This window comes from Solanum tuberosum, unplaced genomic scaffold, assembly GCF_000226075.1.
Source record: "Solanum tuberosum cultivar DM 1-3 516 R44 unplaced genomic scaffold, SolTub_3.0 scf00208, whole genome shotgun sequence".
Lineage (NCBI taxonomy): Eukaryota > Viridiplantae > Streptophyta > Magnoliopsida > Solanales > Solanaceae > Solanum > Solanum tuberosum.
The window spans coordinates 120,336-143,511 of NW_006239132.1; the positions used below are offsets into that span (position 1 = coordinate 120,336).

The 23,176-nt window shown below is 31.7% G+C and overlaps 1 protein-coding gene across 1 annotated transcript; it reads right to left on the bottom strand.

Annotated features, from left to right (window-relative positions):
• Window positions 1–9,880: 9,880 nt before the first annotated feature.
• On the bottom strand, window positions 9,881–16,534 carry LOC102602528 (linoleate 9S-lipoxygenase 6-like). Its single transcript, NM_001318678.1, is given in 10 exon segments — window positions 9,881–10,840; window positions 10,936–11,022; window positions 11,024–11,212; window positions 11,465–11,769; window positions 11,860–11,967; window positions 12,087–12,172; window positions 12,259–12,600; window positions 12,706–12,946; window positions 13,661–13,950; window positions 16,299–16,534. Coding segments are annotated over 10 exon segments (2,595 nt in total). The 5' UTR covers window positions 16,492–16,534; the 3' UTR covers window positions 9,881–10,086.
• Between the last annotated feature and the right edge of the window lie 6,642 nt (window positions 16,535–23,176).

Consider the following 23,176-nt stretch of genomic DNA (forward strand, 5'->3'; position numbering starts at 1 on the left):
TCACCAAGTCATAGACTACATGAATAGATTAATATTAAGACAACGTCCGATTATATTCTAACATTTTATCTTTATTTGCGATTTTCATACCCTCCTATCTAAAATCATATTTGATAAACTTGATTTTAATTATCACATTTAGAATTTGTACGCCATAAAGATTTTTAAGACTCCCAATACTGACCAAAAAGAAGCAACCAAATTTGAATTAGGTCCTAATTGAAGTGTAATATGTTAATAAATAATGTTCTATTTTATTTTAGGCCATGCTAAAATCACTACCCCACTTTCTTAAATTATTGCTAAAATAATGTATGATAATTTGTTTGTTTGTAAATGTGTGTATATAACACAATTATTCATATTGATTTATTCATTTGGCAAAAGTTTGATCCGAAAGTGATTGGACGTGGAATAACAAGTACTATGGGTTATAAAACATTATCATTGCAATGAGATAATATAAAATGTTTTATGTTTTATTTCACGTTTATAATATAATTAGGTAAATTGTTCGTGATTCGCGCGGTGGTGAACTACGTCAATAATCTACTTCTGAACATTTGATAATATAAGTGTTTTTGAGTGGGTAAAGCCCTACAATAAATTGTCAAGAATATTTTATCCAAAGATGAAATGAAATATTTTTTAATCTTAAAACAAAAAGATTTTATTCTAATTGTTTATGCATTTGTTATTAATTCTTCATTTTACTCTAGTTCTTCATCACCAAATTCTTTAGAAAAGATATGTAAATGTTTCATTGTCTATATTTGTATTTTCAAAAAGTGGTACAAACATTTTATTCATCAATTGCGAGAGTTTTTCTCCTATTCAAGGCCTCTACATACAGAATCTAAATGTTATACATCTTATGTAATTTGTTTTATACTTGATAAGTTAATTAAAATATAAAAGCGTATATCTTGGAGTTCAATGAAATAACGTATGTCGCTCAAATAATTTGGATTAAATGCACTACAAGAAAACTGTGAATTACATGGAAATTTTTCCTAGGGAAAATTTTCTCAACTATTTCATGCGGATGTCTTGCAAAAGTTTTAAATTCCTCAATATTAGAATATATTACCTATGAAATGTATATTTCCAACAAATTCCGTAGGTAAATTTGGCGCCATGTTGCGCCAGACATGAACTTGCGATATTACCTGGGAAAAAGTAATGGCAAGTACATTATCTCTAGCTAAATCCGCAGGTACATGAACCAAAAAATATTTTAAATCATTTTTTATTCCATAGAAAAATCCCCAGGTAATCCATCCTACAGATTTTTCTGGAGATATTTTGGTGAAAATTTATGTGGGAATTTTATTACTTCGGAAATTATTTGGGGATTAGTTGCTGTGAAATTTGTTGGGAATTTATATTTGGGGATTTATCTAGGAATTTTATTACTTGGGAAATTATTTGGGGATTAATTGTTGTGAAATTTGCTGGGGATTTATATTTGGGGATTGTCCTGGGGATTTTATTACTTGAAAAATTATTTGGGAAATACCTAAGAATTTAATTACCTGGGAAAATATTAAGGAATTTTTTGAGAATTTACGTAGGAATTTCGTGACTTGAATTAGAATTATATAAAATGAAAAAAAATAAAAAATTACTTGTATTTCCAATTGATATATTTTTTTACAAGCATTAAAAATTATATAATTTCTCTATAGTAAGTTATTAAATGATATTTATTTCTAAATATATAATTACATATTTTAAAATATAATTATTAAAAGATAACTTTAAATTATAAATACCTCACATGTCTAATAAGATATACTATTAATTGTTGATTATAACTTCCTTGCACATTAAACTTATAAATAAATTTATATTTTCAATTATTTATTTATAAGAACTTGGTACGTATAATTTAATTTTTTTCTATATTTAATATGCTTAGTTATTATATTATCTCATCGAAAGTATAAGCATAAAATTTTCATGATATGTTGTGTGGCAATGATTTATTTTAAATATATAAATAATTTTCATGTTTCATTTTTTAAGAATTAAATCACATGAACTTTAGCTAATATTTTAAGATATAATTCGTTACCATATTAATATGAGATGACTTTATAGTTCTTTTTATGTAATTTATGAATATTAAAATTGTATTTTTAATATTTAATTAATTTAATTTAATTTAGCTTTAAAAATTAATCAAATCGGAGAAGAACACCAAAAAGAAATATAATATCTTTGGTACTTCTTGTACCACATCGATGGAAGACCCTAAGATATTAGCATATATAATGCTAAGAGTTAGAATATTGGGAGAGTGGAGCAACTATGTATGGGTGGGCACTGGATAGACAATGGTATTTAATATAGGTAATTGGGATTGGGATTAAGGGTTAATCATTTAATATGGGTATACAATGGTATTTAATGTAGGTAACAAAGAAGAGAAGTGAATGTGTAATGAGTGGGATAAAGACGGGTCTCTAACCAAGAAGAGGTGTATATGTGTATGAGGTTGTATAAACTAAATAATTAATTATGAGATAATAATTACTATTGCTTAAAAGAAATTTCTTAAAAAATTATTAAAATATTTTCATGCGGCTATATTTGTGAAAAAAAATTGTAAGAATATTCCTATTTTGTTACTTTTTACCAAAATTATTTTGGATATTTTTAGTATTTTTTGCAAGAAAATCCGCAAGTAATTTACATGCAAAATATAAATCCCTAGGTAAATTACTTGCGGATTTTGAAATTCGCAGGATATAATTACCTAGGAAGGTTTTACCATCAGATTATTTTTGGTAGGAAAATCCGCACGAAACTAAGTTTCCTGCAAATTTTCGTATACAATCCCTAGGAAAATCCCCAAGTAATCCACACTTTTCTTGTAGTGATGATGTCTTGGCAAGTTCCTTATTCAAAATCATTCGCAATCGATGGCACTACTTTGATAGCCAAAAAGTCATATTTTGTTGTTTATGTTTCTATCAATATGGTTAAAACTTTTTTTTTAAAATGCAATTTTTAATCTAATGTTTATAAGGAGATAATTATTTCTTTAAGATTTGATTAATATGGATTCATCCTACTTTGAGGGGTAATTCATTGACTCCAATCCGAAATTTGAACCCCAAACTTTGATCAAAGTTGAGTACAATACTTACCTTCCCACTACATTCATTTTTTTTGTCACTAATCGATTGAATACCTCGAAAAGATAGAAAGTTGAATAACTAAAACTCCAAGGTAGTGTGGAACCACCACAACTTCTGAACACTCAAAAGTCCCTTCTTGACATCCAATGAATCTTTTTGCCACTGAAAAATCTATAAAGATCAAAGTCATTCAATTCACAAGTTTAAGAATTCTAATCTACATGACACGAATAGTCTAATGATTACATCAAACTCTTGATTAACATATCTTTACTTCAACATAATGATCAAAAGCATAAGCATAAACAACAAAGTTTAAAACATGTACTCAAAAACAACAATTAATAACATAAGCATAAATTAATGACGGTAAAAAAACATATCGGCCAGGATCTATAACAATCAAATGAAACAAAAAGGAAAAAATGGAGCCCACTGAATTCACATTGTCCCCTTAAGGAAATTATTCCCCTCTAGTATCTGAGTTTTAAAGGAATAGATCCTCTCAGGATAGAATGATTTTATTCACCAGTGTATTGATATAAAAACAATAGTGTCAGTGAGCCACTCAACAGGAGCAAAGTACGGAAATATTTAATTGTGCAGAAGAAGAAGAAGTTCAGAATCTTCGTTGTTTTAAAATGAGAGGAAATCCATCTATTTATAGACAACAAAGGGTAGTGTGAACAAATGTTTATTGTGTCATATCGGAAAGGACATAACTCTTTGAAAAAGTCACTAATCTTTCATAAAAGTTGCAACTCTTCATAAAAGCTGCAACTCTTCGTAAAAGCCGCAACTCTTCATAAAAATCATAACTCTTTATAAAAGTCACAACTTTTCATGAAAGGGAAGACTAATTTTGAAAATAAATAAATTAAAAGGGAATCTTGGTTTGTGGTGGCAGCCACGTAGCTGGCCCAAGGGTTCTCTTTTATATATATATATATATATATATAATACATAATTTGTTGAATATTGTTGTTTGGAGAGACGAGCACAATCGATTTCACACAACTTGAATTTTATTATATCAAAGTAAGGACCCGCTTTGGTCTTACAATTTTTACAGGCAACTCTCTCTTATTTCTTACTCACTTGTTGTTTGTTCTCTTGCTTACTTTCTTGGTTGCTTTCTTTCTTGGTTGCTTACAACTCAAATGGACCACCTCTATTTATAGATGGTGATGGAAGAATCTAGCTAAGGGTTTTGCTACTATATTTTAGAATGTTCTTCTAACTTTCTATTTCTAGAACTACCTTTTCTAGAACATCTCTAGACTTTTCTCTCTAGAATACTCATTCTAGAGCTCTTCCTTTATTTCTTTATAACTCTTGAATATTCTAGATTCTTCTTTGAAATGTCTTGGAGATCAATTAAGTTGGTGATGATTTCTTAACACTCCCCCTCAGCACCAACTTTATTTTCTCTTTCAATCATTCCAAGCGCTTCTCGAAATCTTATAAACTTCATGTTGTCCAGGCTCTTTGTGAATATGTCTACTACTTGCTCTTCTGTCTTGATTTGCTTCATTTCAATTTTGCCTTGAAGAACTTTTTCTCGAAGAAAATGATGTACTTCAACATGCTTCGTCCGGGAATGAAATACAGGATTTTCAGCCAAACGAATAGCTGACAAGTTGTCACAATATAGTGGTGCGATATCATTTGATGGTTGATGCAAGTCTTTCATGAGTTGTTTTAGCCATGTGCTCTTTTGTGCTGCCATCGTTCCTGCTCGATATTCTGAGTTGAAAGTGAAAATTGGTTGTCTTTTTGTTGCACCATGATATTGCGGCTGATCTAAGATTGAAAACATATTCGGTGGTTAATCTTCGAGTATCATGGTCACCAGCATAATCCTCATCACAGTATCTGATTATCTTGTAGGGAACCCCTTTCATATAGAATAGTCAATAGTTCTTTTCACATACCTTAATATCTTCATGATTGCTTCCAAATGAGGCTTCTTTGGTTTCTACATAGATCGGCTAACTACTCCAACTGCGAATGCAATATCTGGTCTAGTCAATGTTAAGTAGATAAGACTACCGACAAGTTGACGATACATTGTTTCTTCCTCCAAGTCTTTGCCTTCATGGGAACATAATTTAGGTTCTATCGGTGTAGAAGATGTCTTGCAACCCATCATTCCATATTTTTGGAGTAGATCTCTCGCGTACTTTTGTTGTCCAAAGAATAATCCATCCTTTGTTTTTTCAACCTCAAGACCAAGGAAATGTTTTAGTTCGCCCAACTCCTTCATTTGAAATCGTACCATCAAATTTCTTTACTTTGATAGATCTCATCAAAGTCATCTCCCGTGATGATTAAATCATCCACGTAGACTAATATGATAGCTAACCTTCATTCACGAGCTTTTATGAATAAGCTTGAATCTGCTGGTGCCATTTGATAGCCACTTTGGATCAGGAACTCGGCAATTTTTCCGTACCATGCCCGGGGGGCTTGTTTTAAACCATACAAAACTTTCTTCAATTTGCACACATAATCAGAATTGACTCTATTCACAAAGCCTAGTGGCTGATCCATGTATATTTCACGATCCAATTCTCCATGAAGAAAAGCATTTTTCACATCCATCTGCCAAAGTGTCCAAGACTTACTAGCTGCTAGAGCTAGTAACATACGAACAGTAGTAATTTTTGCCACGGGACTAAATGTCTCGTCATAGTCAAGATTGTACTCTTGTGAGAATCCCCGAGCTACTAATCATGTTTTATACCGCTCGATAGATCCATCAGGACGTGTTTTCAACTTATATACCCACTTACATAATATGGGTTTAACATCCATACGTTTAGCCACTAACTCCTAAGTTTGGTTTAGCTTTAAGGCTGAAATCTCCTCTTCCATTGCCTTTCTCCATTCACTGCTCTTCGAAGGTGGTAGGTTCCTTAACCTTATCAACCTCAGCCAGTGCCGCATTTATAGACTTACTATTTTGGCTTTTCACTCGTGTGGATCTTCGTAGTTGATGAGTTTCTTGTACTCCTTCTTGTAACTCTTCTGGAGTTTCACGAATTCCAGTTTTCCATGGGTTCTTATTTTCTCCGCTTGAAGATATTTCTTTTGTATGTGATTCAAGTTTTTCACCTACCTCTTGTTGTAATTCTGTTTTACTTCTTTGTCCTTCTTCTTCAGGCTTATGTTGTAGCTTTTGCTCCAATTCTATTGAATCTTGGCAATGTGGCCTGTTCAGACCACCATGATGATGCTTCATCAAATACCACATTTCTTGACACATATGTCCGATTTGTGGTAGGGTCACAACACTTCCATCCTTTTCTTTGTTCGTCGTATCCAGCAAAGATGCAACGAACAAATTTCTTATCAAACTTGTTGCGGAGATGATCTGGCATGAACACATAGCACACACAACCAAAAATTCGAAAGTGGCTTACGGTAGGAATCATCTTTTTTAAGTTTCTCAAATGGTAAGATGAATCTCAATCTTGCCTGCGGCAGCCTGTTGGTGATGTGGACAACAGTCTTCATGCATTCTGCCCAAAACCTTGCTGGTACATTTATACTATGTAACATACTTCTGCATATCTCCGCCAAATGTCTATTTTTTCTTTCAGCCACTCCATTTTGTTGTGGTGTATTTGGACAAGTTAGTTGTCGTCTTATCAACTTCTCTTTAAGATATTCATTGAACTCTCGTGACGTGTATTCTCCCCTGTTGTCCGTACAGAGACATTTGATTTTTCTTCCAATATCATTCTCCACAGTATATTAAAACTCTTTAAACTTCTCAAATACTTCAGATTTCTCTTTTAAGAAGTGAATCCATACGTACCTTGAGAAGTCATCAATAAATGTTACTATGTAACGATAACCGTTGATGGAGGACTACTTTATTGGTCCAAACACATCTGAGTGTACTAGCTCAAATGGCTCCTTCGCTTGATACTTTGATTCTCCATAGGGAAGTTGATGTGCTTTCCCATATTGACATCCAGCACATATAGTGTCTCCTCTTATCTCAAGCTTGGGAAGAACTTTTAATTTTGATTGTTGCATCATGATTTTAGTTTGCTATAGCTTACGTGCCCAAGACGTGCATGTCATAGATCAGTTGTTTTATTACTCAGCATTTTCTCAACATAAGCTGTCTCTGCTGACATGACGTAGATTGATTCTAATCTTCTCCCTTCCATGATTGGTGTGCTTGTAACTTTTAAGTTTCAATATACTTTTACATCATTTGGTCCAAACAAGACATAGTTACTAGAATTTGTTAGTTGCGATACAGATAATAAGTTCTTCTTCATACCTGGAACATGGTAGACATTTTGAAGTTACACTTGTCTTGAGCTGTGATAAGGCACAAACACGATATTTCCAATATGAGTTATTGGGATTTTTGAATTATTTGTAGTCACTACAACTCAACCGCCTTTATATTCACTCATGTTAATGAGCTTTTTCTCATTACCAGTCATGTGATTGGAGCATCCTGAATCAACGATCCAATCATGTTCATAATCGACCAATTTCTCACTCACAGTTGCAAGTGCAATCTCCTCTTCTTTGTTAGAGTGACATGTGATAAGCTCCTCTTGTTGATTAGTTTCTTCAACTACATAAGAGGTCTCGAAATCCCAAACTTCTTCTTAATATTTCTTATTTTGAGTAGAAGTAGCTACATTACCTTCAGCTTTCTTGTACCAGCAGTCTCTCGCATATTGTCCTTTCTTTCCACAATTGTAGCACTTCTGCATTTGCCGGTTGTTGAAGCCTTTTGCTTGCTTGTTTTGTTGTTGAGTTCTTTGATGTTGATTCTCTTGGTCTCCCATTGGCCGTGAGCTTCTCTTCGCTTCTCTTTTTTGATAGGTTTGCCTTTTGCTGAAGAGCGTCTTATCTTCGTCTTTTATAGTAAGACTTGATAATGGCTTCTCCAAATCTTCTTTATTTGCCAACAAATTTTCCAACTCAGATAAAGTTGGTTATGTGGCCCACCCTCGTGTGGCAGTAATTATGCCTTTGTACTCCGGCCTTAGACCATGAACAATAATTCTCCTCATTCTTGTCTCTGTGATAGCATTCTCTGGATCTAATTTTGATATTTCATCAGATAAAGATTTTACCTTTGAGAAGTATTGACTAATTGTCATATTCCGTTAAGAGATCGACAAAAGGTCATTTTCAAGCCTTTGTAATCTCGTATCATTCTTCTTTGTAAAAATCGTCGCCAAGGTGTCCCAAGCTTCTTTGGGTATCTTGGCATTCTTAATCCGTTGTAGGAACTCATCCTCGATGGTTACAATGAGAGCATACATGGCCTTTCCAGCTTTGACCTTCCACCTTTTTGCTACTTCAGCATCTGTTGGTGGTATGATATCTAATCCACCGATGATATCCCATAATTCTTGGCCGAGAAAGTAATATTGCATTCTCGTGCTCCATGATCCGTAGTTGCTTGCGTTGAGCTTCTCAACGCTATTGAGAGTGCTTGCAAAATCCATCATTAATTAGTGCCTCGCGATTTGTAGCCTCCGACGGTAGCTTGTAGGATCTCCTTTGAGTTACAACCCGACTCTGATACCACTTGTTGAATATTGTTGTTTGGAGAGACGAGCACAACCAATTTCTCACAACTTGAATTTTATTATATCAAAGTAAGGACCCACTTCGGTCTTACAATTTTTACAGGCAACTCTCTTTTATTTCTTACTCACTTGTTGTTTGTTCTCTTGCTTACTTTCTTGGTTGCTTACAACTCAAATGGACCACCTCTATTTATAGGTGGTGATGGAAGAATCTAGCTAAGGATTTTGCTTCTATATTCTAGAATGTTCTTCTAACTTCCTATTTCTAGAACATCTCGGGTGTGTTTGGTATGAAGGAAAATGTTTTCCTGGAAAACAAGTTGATTTTTGACTTATTTTCTCATGTTTGGTTGGTGAGTATCGTAGAAAATATTTTTCGGAAAAGATTTTTAGTGTTTGATTTATGAATGAAAAATATTTTTGAGAAATATCTTTTAGTTTTACTAGAGTAGAAAATAATTTTTGAAATTGAAAATATTTTTAAACAAACTTAAATTTTTTTGAGGGGGTGGGGGGGTGAAAAATTGAAATTTTGAAGTTGAAAATATTATTTTAAAATAAACTTAATTTTTTTCTTTTTGAAGGGGTTGGGGTTGATAGGGGGATGATGGGAAGGGTGGGGCGAGGGTAGTAGGGTAAAAAAATAAAAAATTGAAATTAGAAATATCTTTTAAAAATAATTTTTAATATTTTTTTGGGAGGGGTGGGGGTAGGGGGTGAGCGTAGGCGTGAGGGTGGGATAAAAAAATTAAATTTAAAAACAAGCTTTAAATTTTTTTTTCTTTTTGGGGGTGGTTGGGGGGCTGATTTGAGGGTAGAGACAAAATAAATTTATTTTTTCAATAAAAAAGTAATTGTAATTTGAAATTGAAAGAGAGTTTTGGAAAATGTTTTCCTTAAATTTTGAAGGGAAGTCATTTTTTTTAAATTTGAGAAAAATGAGTTGATTTGGAAAACATTTTCCAAAACATTTAACCCAACCAAACATGAGAAAATTGAAAAACATTTCCTTCATACCAAACACACCCCTCTAGACTTTTCTCTCTAGAATACTCATTCTAGAGCTCTTCCTTTATTTCTTTATAACTCTTGAATAGTCTAGATTCTTCTTTGAAATGTCTTGGAGATTAATTAAGTTGGTGATGTTTCTTAACATGATTTTCAGCTGGAATTAGATTTATTATTCTCACAACATACTGAGAAATCCATAACAAATAAGGTTGAAATGAAAATACAGTAAACTTAGGAGAATCAAACATACAGAAATGAAGCAAACAAAGGGAGATTACACTTAACATAATAATGAAAATTTATTTCAAGATTTATTCAAACTCCAGCTTTCTTCATTTTCGAGTGTCGACCTTCTATATTGACACACTGTTGGGAATTCCTTTGCCTGTAAGTCCACCTTCACTTGTTGGGAAAAGCAACGTATATGGAGCGTTAACGGGGCCTGATCTGTTTGTCAATATGTTGTCACCATTCCTCTGTATAATCTGTTTTTCAATGTCTGTCAACTTCTTTCCAAATTTGTCGAAAGCAGCAAGTGGTTCTTTGTCCTTTGTCCATTCAGGAGACTCTCGCTGTCCGAGGTAAATCTCATCTGTAGTATGCCTTGACAATATCTCTATGAGGGAAACACCAAGCAATGTTTGTAATTGAGCTGTGATTGTTTTCAAGAACGCCTTATCAGGGTTTTTCTTTAGCTCTTCATATTCAGGAGTTCCTGGTTCAGGCATGAATCTTCGACTTACTGTGGGGCGATTTGGGAGGTAACCTGCATAAGGATATTGCCCAAAATTAACTGCTGCATGAAGTGCAGAAGCTATCCATATGATGGTGGTACACGAATCGATTAGCTCTTGTGGTGTTTCCATTTCAGGCCACCATGGTTCATTTTTCTTGTCACCATGTCCCACTTCTCGGAGTTCCTTCCACCAGGCTTGGAGTTCATTGTCTTTCAGAATCTCTTCGTCCGATCCATAGTAGAAGCTGCAGTAGTCTGTCACCCAACTTTTGATTGCAGACCATATTTCTAAGCCATCAACAGCGTATGGATAGTCCTCTATCAGTAAACGAACACCATGAGGAGAACTCGAGTCCTCAACTGCTACTCCCCTGAAATTGAATTGGTCATATAAGCAAGATACCAATGTGAACATCCTAATGTTTTCGTATAATGTTAATTTTGACAACACCTTATTGTATAGTACCTTTTAACAAGATCAGCCGGAAGGGCTTGATCAGGGAAAACCCAATCTTTGTAAACGACAGCTGACATTTCCAGGGCAAATTTGGATTGAAAAACTGTACGGAAAAACTGTACTCTCAAGAACCCCACCAGCATTGATTAGGATCTGTCTTGCCATAGCATTAATATTCATTGTGTCCCGGAAATGAGGATATAGAAGCTTATGAATAGGGTGAAGCACACTTAGTTGCCTGTTTGTTGCAATCACAAATGGCTCGATCACTGCATGAGTATTCAACCTGCGAAGATGATCAAACATTTAGATTAATCGTACAAAGCATGTGTTGAATTAGTCATTATTAAGGACATCACGATGCACTAAAGCTCCCACTATATGCAGGTCTGAAGAAGGGTCGAACCACAAGGATCTATTGTACACAACCTTATGAACTCATAACAACTTTACCAATTACTTCAAGGCTCCCCTTCGAGTTAGTTATTATTGTGTATCATGAATCACTATAGAAGTCGTATGACATAAAGGGAATTACCAATGACTAATTAGTTGATGAACACCAGAGTCATTCACCGCAACATAAGCTTTGGCCAATTGCCAGATAGAGCTCTCAACACCTTGATCACTTGGAGTATACACTTTGCTAGTAACACCAAATTGATCTCCATCTGGATGTGGCAAACTCAATTCAATTGCTAGTGGCTTCAAAGATCCATTATCTTGCAAGAAGAGCAAAGTTCTCGAGGCATATGATTTCGTTATTGTAGTGTTTATCCTCCTCAAATATGGTATAAGAACATCATGATGGTTCAATATGAAAAGTTTATTATTGTTCATCGCCTGTCAAATAACATGTTAAAATCCTTATTTAGTACTTGTAACGATTCGTAATCATACAAACTAGTGTGGAATTTCGAGTAAATACATTACCTCATCAACCGTTAGTCCATCCAGCTTATCCTCTATGTGTTCTGCAGTAATTGTACTGTTTTGATTTCCATATGCTTCGGGATCTAGCTTGCTTTTTGGAGGAAATTCCTTGCAAATTAATCAAGAAACAAAGCATCAATACTCTTTATCTACAAGAAGACTATATAGATTATAGACAATCAAAAGTAACTCGAGACAATTTCCTAATCGCGAAGAAACCAACTTACTTGAAGTCTACTAATTATGATAGGATTAACTCCAGCTAGCATTTCTCTTGCGAATTCTTCATCAGTCCTCCATGCGGTTTTACTATCTGCACAATCAATACTTAAATCATACAAACATATAAAAGTGAGTGATCATTAGCTAGATTACTTCTTATGATGTAACAATTTGTACCTTTAATCACTAGAGGAGTTGGAAATCTCAATATTCCTTCACCGTCTGTTCGAAGGAGTTCTTTCATCATCTCCAGAGGTATAGCAGCAGTGAGAGCCTTAAATAAAGGTCCTTGAGGAAGTTTGATCCCTCCTTCATATAGTCTAAGTACATCCTCAAAACTATCGAACTCGTTAGGGGTACCATCAAACAGGGCATGTAATTCAGGGAGGATGAATTGAACAATGGATTTCAAAGCATATGTTAGGAAGTCTGACATCTTCAAGTGACCAAAACGCTCATCTCTCGGTACATAGATGTCTAAGCTCAGAATAAGTGGTATCCTGCTTTCACTTTTAGGATCTATACAAAGCAAAAAACAATAACAACAATGTAACTGATCAAAAAGTTGCTTTCAATGAAACTAAACGCGTTGAATGGACTGGTATTTGTGAACGTCTAACTAACCTGTTTGTGTTGGTGGTCTACCAGTTCTTCCTCTCCGAGGATACGGGTAGTCAGCAGAACCTCCTAAGGTAGTTCTAACATTTTGTTCACCTTGATCAGGATTACCTAAGTCATTGTAGACATCATAGTCGTAAATCCTATCCCACGCCTCGCGCTTTCCAGTTCCATCTCCTCTTAATGTTAGTAATTCATTTTCTCTGTATTTGCGCAAAAGCTCTGGTGTTTCACTTGGGAGATATGGCTGCATAAACAATCAAAACATTGCTAAAACTTTTGAGTTTGAACACTAGCCTTTCTTTACATGTTGAGGGGTCGTTTCGTAGCTGGTTAGAGTCATGCATGTATTAGTAATATATGAATTAGTTATAAGGGAATTTATGTATGAATTAGTTATGTAAAATTTAGTCATTCATGTATATCATGCATGTAATAATACATAGATTTTCTCATATAACATATATATGTAGTATTAGTTATGCTTGTTTCTAAATAGTAAATCAAACATCATAACAATTTTATATATGAATAACTTGCTCTACCAAAAAAATCACTCTATTGAAAAATGTTCAGTAGCTATTCCCACAAATATTTTGATTAAATTGGTGACAAAACAAGTATATAGTAATTGTAGAAAGCTTCCCACTATTTCAGTGAGAACGTGTTTCTCATCATGCATTTTCTCAGTGAGTTGATTCGCTGAAAAATTAATAGGTAAATCATGTTGTATAGCACAAATTCCCCACTAATTCCAGATGAGGAAAAAAACATTTGTTTCTAGTATCGTTACCCCCTAACTACCTACCAAACGTGACATTACTTATATATGCAACATTAATTTAATACCTGCATATCTCATTACATGACATTATTACTTATGTAGCATTTAATACATGCATAACTCACCTCCAAACCAGCTACGGAACGACCCCTTAATACTTGAAAAAGTAAATCATACCTGATTTGCAAAGAAAATTCGATCTGACTTGTATCTAAAAGATGGATAAACCCAAGAATTGCAAACAAAATGGACCTTGCCATGATTAGGCACATCTTCAAGTGTGAGTGACTTGAGAAAGAACTCATTGATATGCGTATTTTTTATGATAAATGCACCTGGAACTCCAAACTCCTCATTCCAATCAAATGTGACACCAAAGGCTGTTTCACCTGCTGCTAATGGTGTTAGAGTAAAGAGAAAGTTCTCCAAATAAGCTGGATTGCTGTGTTTCCCTTGTAAACCATTTGCTGCGAATAGTGACGAAGTCAAAAATTTAGTTAAGATTATTCAAAATTTAATCTACACATGAAAAATAATTTTTTGATATATATAATTTGTATAACGTTATTGTATCTACGGTCAATGAAACCTTTAGCAGCATTTATATATACAGAGAGGGGGTTGATTATAAATACTTAAGGTATATTAAATTATTGTTACTAAATAACGAAAATTATATTATTGTCGCAAAATCCTTTAGTTATGGTAATGAAACGCGACATCAAGATGAATTGATTGATATAATAGGGTTAATAGCAATTATAATAAAAATTTCAAGATATTTTATGGGATTATTTTATTTATGTTTAATAAAAATATTAATTACCATGTTTGGTAAAAATAAGAGACTTTATTCATGTTGGATCTCACTTATTTGATAAAAGGTCAATAAAGGTGTAATTTTTTTATAAAAAATATGTTTGAAACGTTTCAAAAACTTAAATTTCATGCCCAATTGAACATTACATAAATTAAAATGGAGTGAATAATATATTCAGTGCCAAATTAACCATGGACCATGGTAGTCACGCACCTTGACAAATATCAGTATTTGTCTGTATCAACAATACGTGTATGCTATTCACCATATATCTATAGTAATGGGAATATATTTTTTTAATTTAATTTTTCATATAATATATTTAGACTATAAGATGAGAAAATATTTTCATTCATTTTATATATCTTAATTTAAAGTCATATGATTTAATTTATTTTTTTCTTAAAATAAACAAATAAATTAAAATTAAGAGAATAATAGATTATAAAATTGTGCCTAATCTTCTAGGTAACTTAATAAAACAATTTATTATCTTGTGGGGTCACAATTATTCAATGACAGATTTTGTCCTTTCCAATCATTTGTGCCCGTCTAAATACTATTTTATATTTAAAATGAGATCAATATTGAAGTGCAGTATTATTATTTTTGTCTAATATAAATAGTAATTCTTTTGTTTTGAAAATTTTAAATAAAACTAGATCTAAATATATGTAAAAATGTGAAAACTGTCATCAAACACCAAAGGATCGCTTGGTATGTAATTTGGAGTTGAGTTAGTATTAAATTTCGTATAAGTGATATGATATTTGGTATTTAGTTAGGACGTAAGTTATTTATGTATAAAATTAATATGTGTTGGGTTTGTAATTTAGAAATTCGTATATAACTAATCAATGACGAAATCAAAATTTTGATTAAGGAATGTCAATATATCAAGAAGTAAAATTGTGTAGAACTTAACTGTCTTATGTAATATATATACATTAAAAATATATATATTTTTATCTAGCTACATAGTGTAATTTTTCAACAAAGGAGTGTTGATTGACACAGGTAGGTCCGACAATGTAACTAATACATGCATAAATTATCAAATATTATGTATTATTTTATGCAAAATATAAAATAAAATAATTAATATACAAATAACGAATGAAGTACACAATAACTAAACAATAAATAATTAATATCTGCATAAAATCCTTCATAACTAATCTCTAAATTACTAAAACTTGCATACCTCTAATCAATTACCAAAATCACTCCTAAGTTGATAGACAAAATTTTGCACCTTTTTTTTGGTATTTATTTATTGAATAGAAACTAAAGATAGATAATATTTATTACAAAAAAATTAACACTTAAAATGATTAACAATATTAAATAAAAATATAATAATCAAAACACATAGTTATTAAGAAATACTTCACAATAAACTAGCTAAAAAGTTGTTAATGAATAATTTTAGCAGTGGACGTGTCTTTTTCTATGAAATCCCCATAAAAATTATTCCTACCTACTTCTTAAAAATATAATAAACATTGCATAAATGAATAAATGTTTTTACATTAACATCACTCTTATTACGCGGATTACCTCTTGATGCATCATCTGTATTATACTTTAATTCACTATCCGTGCTAAAATTCCTAACAATTAATTTTAAAATATGATATTATTATCATATAAATCTTAAATATTTTTATATTTAGAAATAATTAATTTTGAAATATCATATTTAAGGCGATCATCTCGTTCAAAAGTCTGTCTCCAATTGTATTGGACACCTTCACATAAGCAAGGGCGGAGCCAGGTTACATAAAAATAGTTCATCTAAACCTCCTTCGATAGAAAATTACGTTACTTATACAACACAGATAAATTATTTTTCATATACAAATAATAGATATTGAACCTCTTTTCATAACGTAGACATCAACGTTCTTAGTAATAATTTTAACTCCGTCACTGCACGTAAAATACATGTGTGATAAATATTATATAAATTAAAGTGCATGAGAGGTAACTTACCAGGATCACTTTGAACAGAACTAATTAATTGAAAAGAAACCTTTTGGCCAAGGGCCTCAAAGATTTTATCAGTCAAAGAACCAGCAAGATCAGTAAAATCTAGAGCATTTTTCTTCATCATCACCACAGTTCCTTTAACTTTCTTTGAGTCATGATGGCCACCAAATAGTCCACCCACAATTTGGCCTAACATGATGACGATGAAGATGAATAAGAGAAAAAATTAAGTAAAAAAAAGAGATGATGAATTTTTGTTGTGAAATTTCAATGAAATGAGTCTCTTATTTATAGCCAAAAAAAAATACTCGCTAGCAAGATAAAGATATATAATAAGAAACAATAAAAGAACAATAGACAAATGCACATGTTACACGTTCTTAACTCCTCTTTTTTTTGTTGTTGTAATTTTATACTACTGGTTGATTAGACTTTTCTTTTTGGTGTTCACTTTTTATCGTATTGATGGATTTAAGATTTTCACTAGCATTCTGTCTGGATGGTTGTTATGAATTGTTTTATAACATATCATATTGTATTGTTTTAGTGAATATATTATTTGGATAGACTGAATCATTTTCTATCGTTATTTATTTTCACACGTCTATTATTTGAATGACAATCCTAAAAAAATAAATTGGGAAGAGTGATTATAAAAGGGCAACGTAAAGGAAAAACTAAGATTATTAAATAATAACTTAATAAGTAAAGATAAAATAAGAAGAAAATATTAAGGTGACGATGTGATCATACCAAATTAGTAGTTACACAAAATGGGACTCTTTGTCCTTTACCTAAGGATGAATTTAAACCATACGATACAATAAGATTTAAGTAACGATCAAACCAAACATTGTATTTAAACTAACAATACATACATTACAACATGTAATAACAATCCAAACAAGGTGTAAGGGGGTTTGAAATATAAAAATATGGTGCTTAAGATTTAATTTGAACTAGAAATTCAAGGTGAATTTTGAACCCCCTTAACTAGCTAGGAGGTTCAAAATCTATATGTATACATAAAAAATAAATCATTATATATATACCATGTAATTTTTTGTATACCTCCTCGCTACCCTCAAGATCCGTCCATGCATATTGAGAGAAATTTAATTTGCAGGCGTTTTAGCAAAATTATTATATATACCATGCAATACGATTTGTACCCTCAAAATCAGTATTTTGACATATGATTTGAGATCATAATTACAAATTCTAGAATCTACAAAAAGTATGATTTGAAATAATTTTAATGTAAAACTTGATCAATATATATATATATATATATATATATAAAAGTTTATATTATATATACTTGTTCTACTTTCTCAATTTTTTGGATCGAACCTATCCATCGATCTTCTATCAATCAATTTTCTTTTTTCATTATTTTTAGTAGTGTTTATGTTCTCTTAATCTTATGCTTATTATTTTGTTGATTCTCGAGAATAAACAGATAATTACTTATGGAACTTGAGATTATAAGAAGGTTAGAGATAGAAGTGTCTATGGATGAATTTGCGGCTAGGATGAAAATCATATGACTCTATTGTCCTTCATTGTATTCATAACTTCCTCTCTGATGCTTTTCTCAGCCTTTTCTTTTATGACCTTCCACTCCTTCTCCTTATTCTCATAATGATCGAGTTCAAAATGTGTGATAAATAGAGGATATGATTCTAACGATATTGAAATATGAAAAATGATTTTTAGAAGTATGGTTTGAATAGTAGGTGGACCTTGAACACAAACAAGTCTTTTCTGATGACATATTTAAACTTTTTTCCGATGGTATGGTGCTAAAAATAATCCAACTACAGTAAGGCTGTAAATGGCACATATTATTAAGTCAATAATGAAGCCATAGGTAAAACTTTTTTCCGATGGTATGGTGCTAAAAATAATCCAACTACAGTAAGGCTGTAAATGGCACATATTATTAAGTCAATAATGAAGCCATACCTTACCTACTGCTTCCAATAGACTTGTGCTTCTTGAAAAACACGCCAAACGAGTCATTTTCATGCTACATATCTAAAATTCAGACTATATACATTATAAAATAGCAATCCCAATTGTTTATGCAATTACTACTTTCTTCGTATTTCCTCCATTTCATATTAATTGAATTATTGAAGTATTTCACACCCTTTAAGAAAAGAAGATTAAGACATAAATTAAGAATAATTTTTCATTTTTACCCTTATTAATTATTATTAAAATTATGATTAAAATAACTAAACATTAATTAATAACTAATTTCAATAACAACTAATGAAGAATAAAGTTGGAAAAACATTCTAAAAATATTCTTAAAAATTGAACAATTAAGTTAATTTGAAAAATGAAAAATGTCTCAACAATTCAATTAATATGAAATGGAGGGAGTATTAATTAGGGGTGATAATTGAACGGGTTAAGTTATTTTTGAAAAGGTTAAAATGGATCAAGAAAATAAATCAGTTGAGATTCATTTCAATTAAAATGGTTCAGATCAAAATCAATTATTCAATTTTTACTAAGTTTTTATTATTTTATTTATTTGTTTATAAGATTTTAGTACCTAATAAAATTATTATTTCTCTTTATTATGGCTAGGTTATTCATGAGTATGGTTAAAAAATCAAATCGAACCACAATTTAAACAAAATCGATTTAAAAAATCGACTTGTGGTGTTTGATTAGGTTAGATTTGGTTTTAAATTTTGAAAATCGATATTATTTGACACAATTACTCATTAGTTTATTTGGGCTACACATCAGTCCAATTTTTAATGAGTTGAGCTAATAAATAGGTTGTTCAATAATCCGTCCAAATTTAAATGAGTTCGGCTGTCTAAGATTGATTTTGTCACCCCTAATTTCAACCTGCATTTTTTACTTGAGATTGATACGTATACTTAAAATATTTTTTTTATTTAATTAACTTAACTATTTAATAGAAAAATAAAAATACATATTTTTTTCTTCAAAATTTGAATAAAAAATATTTAAGTGAACTACTTTATTAAAAGTTTGAGACAGTAGCTTGAAATATGACTTTAGTTCAATTTGAAAAGACTAAAAGAAATAAAATATTTAAACGAGGACGGAGAGGGTAATTTAATTTGTATTAAATGGAATAATGAAATAAAAGCATGCATCTAATAGTCAGTTTGACTGAATTTATAAATATACTCTCCGTGTCTCTTTTTATTTATTTAATTTTAACTTTTTATTTGTTATTTTTGATAAATTAAAACAAAATAATTTTTTTTTAATTATTATATCCTCAATTTATTTAGAGAGTTAATGTTTTTGAATAAGGTAGAACCTCTTTAATGAGTAATTGATTTTGAAATTCTATCAACTAATAGACGTAAAATAGTAAACTAATTATGTCAATTATTATTTTCTTAATATCTGCGCCAAGTAAAAAAGATGAACAAACAAAATACAAAATTTCATTCTGAGGTTTAAAAAATTCGCTCAAGGCAAAAAAAATTTCTTCAAATTTGCTAACTTTTTTCAGGTATGAAAACTATATAAAATTTGTGTGAAATCGCCCAACATTTTGAAAAATAAATTTACAATTTTATGTATTAAAATTGTATTTTATAAAGTTCATATTAATTTTTTGAAAAAAAAAACACACACACCAAATCTCACACATAACTCATGTATGAAATCTGTTTATAAGCGTAAAAATTTGTATAAATTTCATGTTAGTTTCTGAAAATTTAACATAAATACATTTTTCATACCATTCATTGTAAATTTTAAGATACTTTTGATATAAATACTAATGTAACTTCAAACTTCAATAAACTAAGACTAAAATTTAATTCAAAATTAGCTCAAATCTTATCTATAAATTGCCCCAAATTTTATATTCGAGAGATATCACCTACTCAAAAATAAAATTTATTTGCGATAAATTAATTTATCAACTTGAGCTTTGAATCCCTTTAATAATTGACGTTGGTATGATTTGGAATTTATACATATTTTATTAACCAATCAGTGTGATGAAATAGAAGCCAAAGATGCTATTGATTTTATACATATTTTATTAACTTTTGAATAATTTAACTTGTGAGTTTCTTTCTAAATATTTTATTAAAGAAAAAAAAAAGAACACTTGCGGAATTATTGAGGGGTCATAGATAGTGGATCAAATTGTAGGTATAGAAAAATTAATGCTCTTTACCAACATGTTTTTAATGAATTTCAATTTTTTTGTCAGGTTATGACAAAAGTAAAATGATGATGATGATAATAATAATAATAATAATAATAATAATAATAATAATAATAATAATAATAATAATAATAATAATAATAATAATAATAATAATAATAATAATAATAATAATAATAATAACAATAATAACAATAATAACAATAATAATATAAAAAAAATAATAATAATATAAAAAAAATGACAAAAGAAATTAATATAGTCAAAGAAGTTGAAGGAGAGAGGTTTTATTTCTTTTAAAAAAAAGTCATATTTGTGCATGTACTTTGAAAAAAAAGTTTATATTTATCTCTCATCATACTTTTTTGATATATTATTCTTATCATTCAACATTGAGTTCTTATTTGTCTTTGAACAATTAAATTAAATTATTTTTTTTTACTCTTATTATCCTACGTGACACCAACGTAAATACATTTTTATTAATATCTAATGTTGTTTACCAAAATTTTAAAACATCTCTATTAAAAAATAGGAGAAATTGTGCAGATAAGCAAACATATACTAGTTAATCAGCTAACATAACTATAGTTTGAATTAATTATCACTCTCAGCCTATTTTTAGCTATAATTATGTGTGCCTCTCTCCTCTCTTCCTCTCTCTCTCTCTCTCTCTCTCTCTCTCTCTCTCTCTCTCTCTCTCTCTCTCTCTCTCTCTCTCTCTCTCTCTCTCTCTCTCTCTCTCTCTCTCTCTCTCTCTCTCTCTCTCTCTCTCTCTCTCTCTCTCTCTCTCTCTCTCTCTCTCTCTCTCTCTCTCTCTCTCTCTCTCTCTCTCTCTCTCTCTCTCTCTCTCTCTCTCTCTCTCTCTCTCTCTCTCTCTCTCTCTCTCTCTCTCTCTCTCTCTCTCTCTCTCTCTCTCTCTCTCTCTCTCTCTCTCTCTCTCTCTCTCTCTCTCTCTCTCTCTCTCTCTCTCTCTCTCTCTCTCTCTCTCTCTCTCTCTCTCTCTCTCTCTCTCTCTCTCTCTCTCTCTCTCTCTCTCTCTCTCTCTCTCTCTCTCTCTCTCTCTCTCTCTCTCTCTCTCTCTCTCTCTCTACTCTCTTATACATATACATATTCAATTATACAAATACAAATTATACATTTCTATATACAATTATAAGATAGATATACAAATACGGTTCATCTTTTTCCACTCTCTACCCTATCTCGCTCATCTCATCTGTACTCCCTCTCCCAATCCCGCTCGTCAGATATACAAATACATATGTATACCAGTTACATATATACAATTATCTGACAGATATATATATACAATTTGACAAATATACAAATACAATTCACCTCTCTCGCTCGCCTCTCTCCTCCTTCTCCCAATTTCACTCGTCTTTCTCCTCCCTCTAACATGTAGCTACGAATCGTAATTAGCAAACTATAGCTATGAAGCCTAATTAAATTATTTTAGTGGTTATATGTGAAATTTCTCCTAAAAAATAATGGCTATACAATTGAAAACATAAAATTCCGAGTGGGCTTAAGCTCCTAAATATACATAGGAATTTGGATATATTTATGGCCTCTTTGTTAGTGGACTTAGTAGATGTAGAATATCTAGAATTCAATGAAAATATATGGAACAGAAGTGTAGGAAAGGATAACATAATTTATACAAGGAATGTCTAACCTTTTATTATTTCCTCTATCTAATAATACTTGTTCACAATTGACTTTACACACTTTTAAAAAAATTATAAATAAAAGGGTAATTTTACTATATAACCATTTGATTATACTCCATCCGTCCAACAATACTTGTCTACTATACTAAAAATAGATGTCCAACAATACTTGTCCACTTTATAAAATCAATGGATAATTTTACACTTAGTCCCTAATTTACCTTTATCATTAATTATAATCATTTCCCTATTACATTCTTCAAGACATTGTATTTATTATATTCAAAGGGCAATATAGTAAAATTATCCTTCTATTTATAGCTTCTTAAGGGGTGTGTCAAGTCAATAGTGGACAACTATTATTGGACAGAGAGAGTAATAAATAGAGGAACTTTTTCATATAGTAACTCAAAAATAGCCTAATTATACTCCATAGCTATAGTTTCCTAATTACAATTCGTATCTACATGCTATAGGGAGGAGAATGGCGAGCGAGACTGGGAGAGGGAGGAGAGAGGCGAGTGGGAGAAGGCAGAGATTGGGAGAGAGGTGAATTGTATATGTATATCGGTTAGATAATTGTATATTCTAGCGAGAGATTGTGAGATGGAGGAGAGAGGCGAGAGAGATTGGGAGAGGGAGGAGAGAGGCGAGAGAGATTGGGAGAGGGAGGAGAGAGGCGAGAGAGATTGGGAGAGGGAGGAGAGAGGCGAGAGAGATTGGGAGAGGGAGGAGAGAGGCGAGAGAGATTGGGAGAGGGAGGAGAGAGGCGAGAGAGATTGGGAGAGGGAGGAGAGAGGCGAGAGAGATTGGGAGAGGGAGGAGAGAGGCGAGAGAGATTGGGAGAGGGAGGAGAGAGGCGAGAGAGATTGGGAGAGGGAGGAGAGAGGCGAGAGAGATTGGGAGAGGGAGGAGAGAGGCGAGAGAGATTGGGAGAGGGAGGAGAGAGGCGAGCGAGAGAGGACAATAATTTGTATAATTCACATATCGTTTGTATAATTCGCAGGTACGTTTGTATA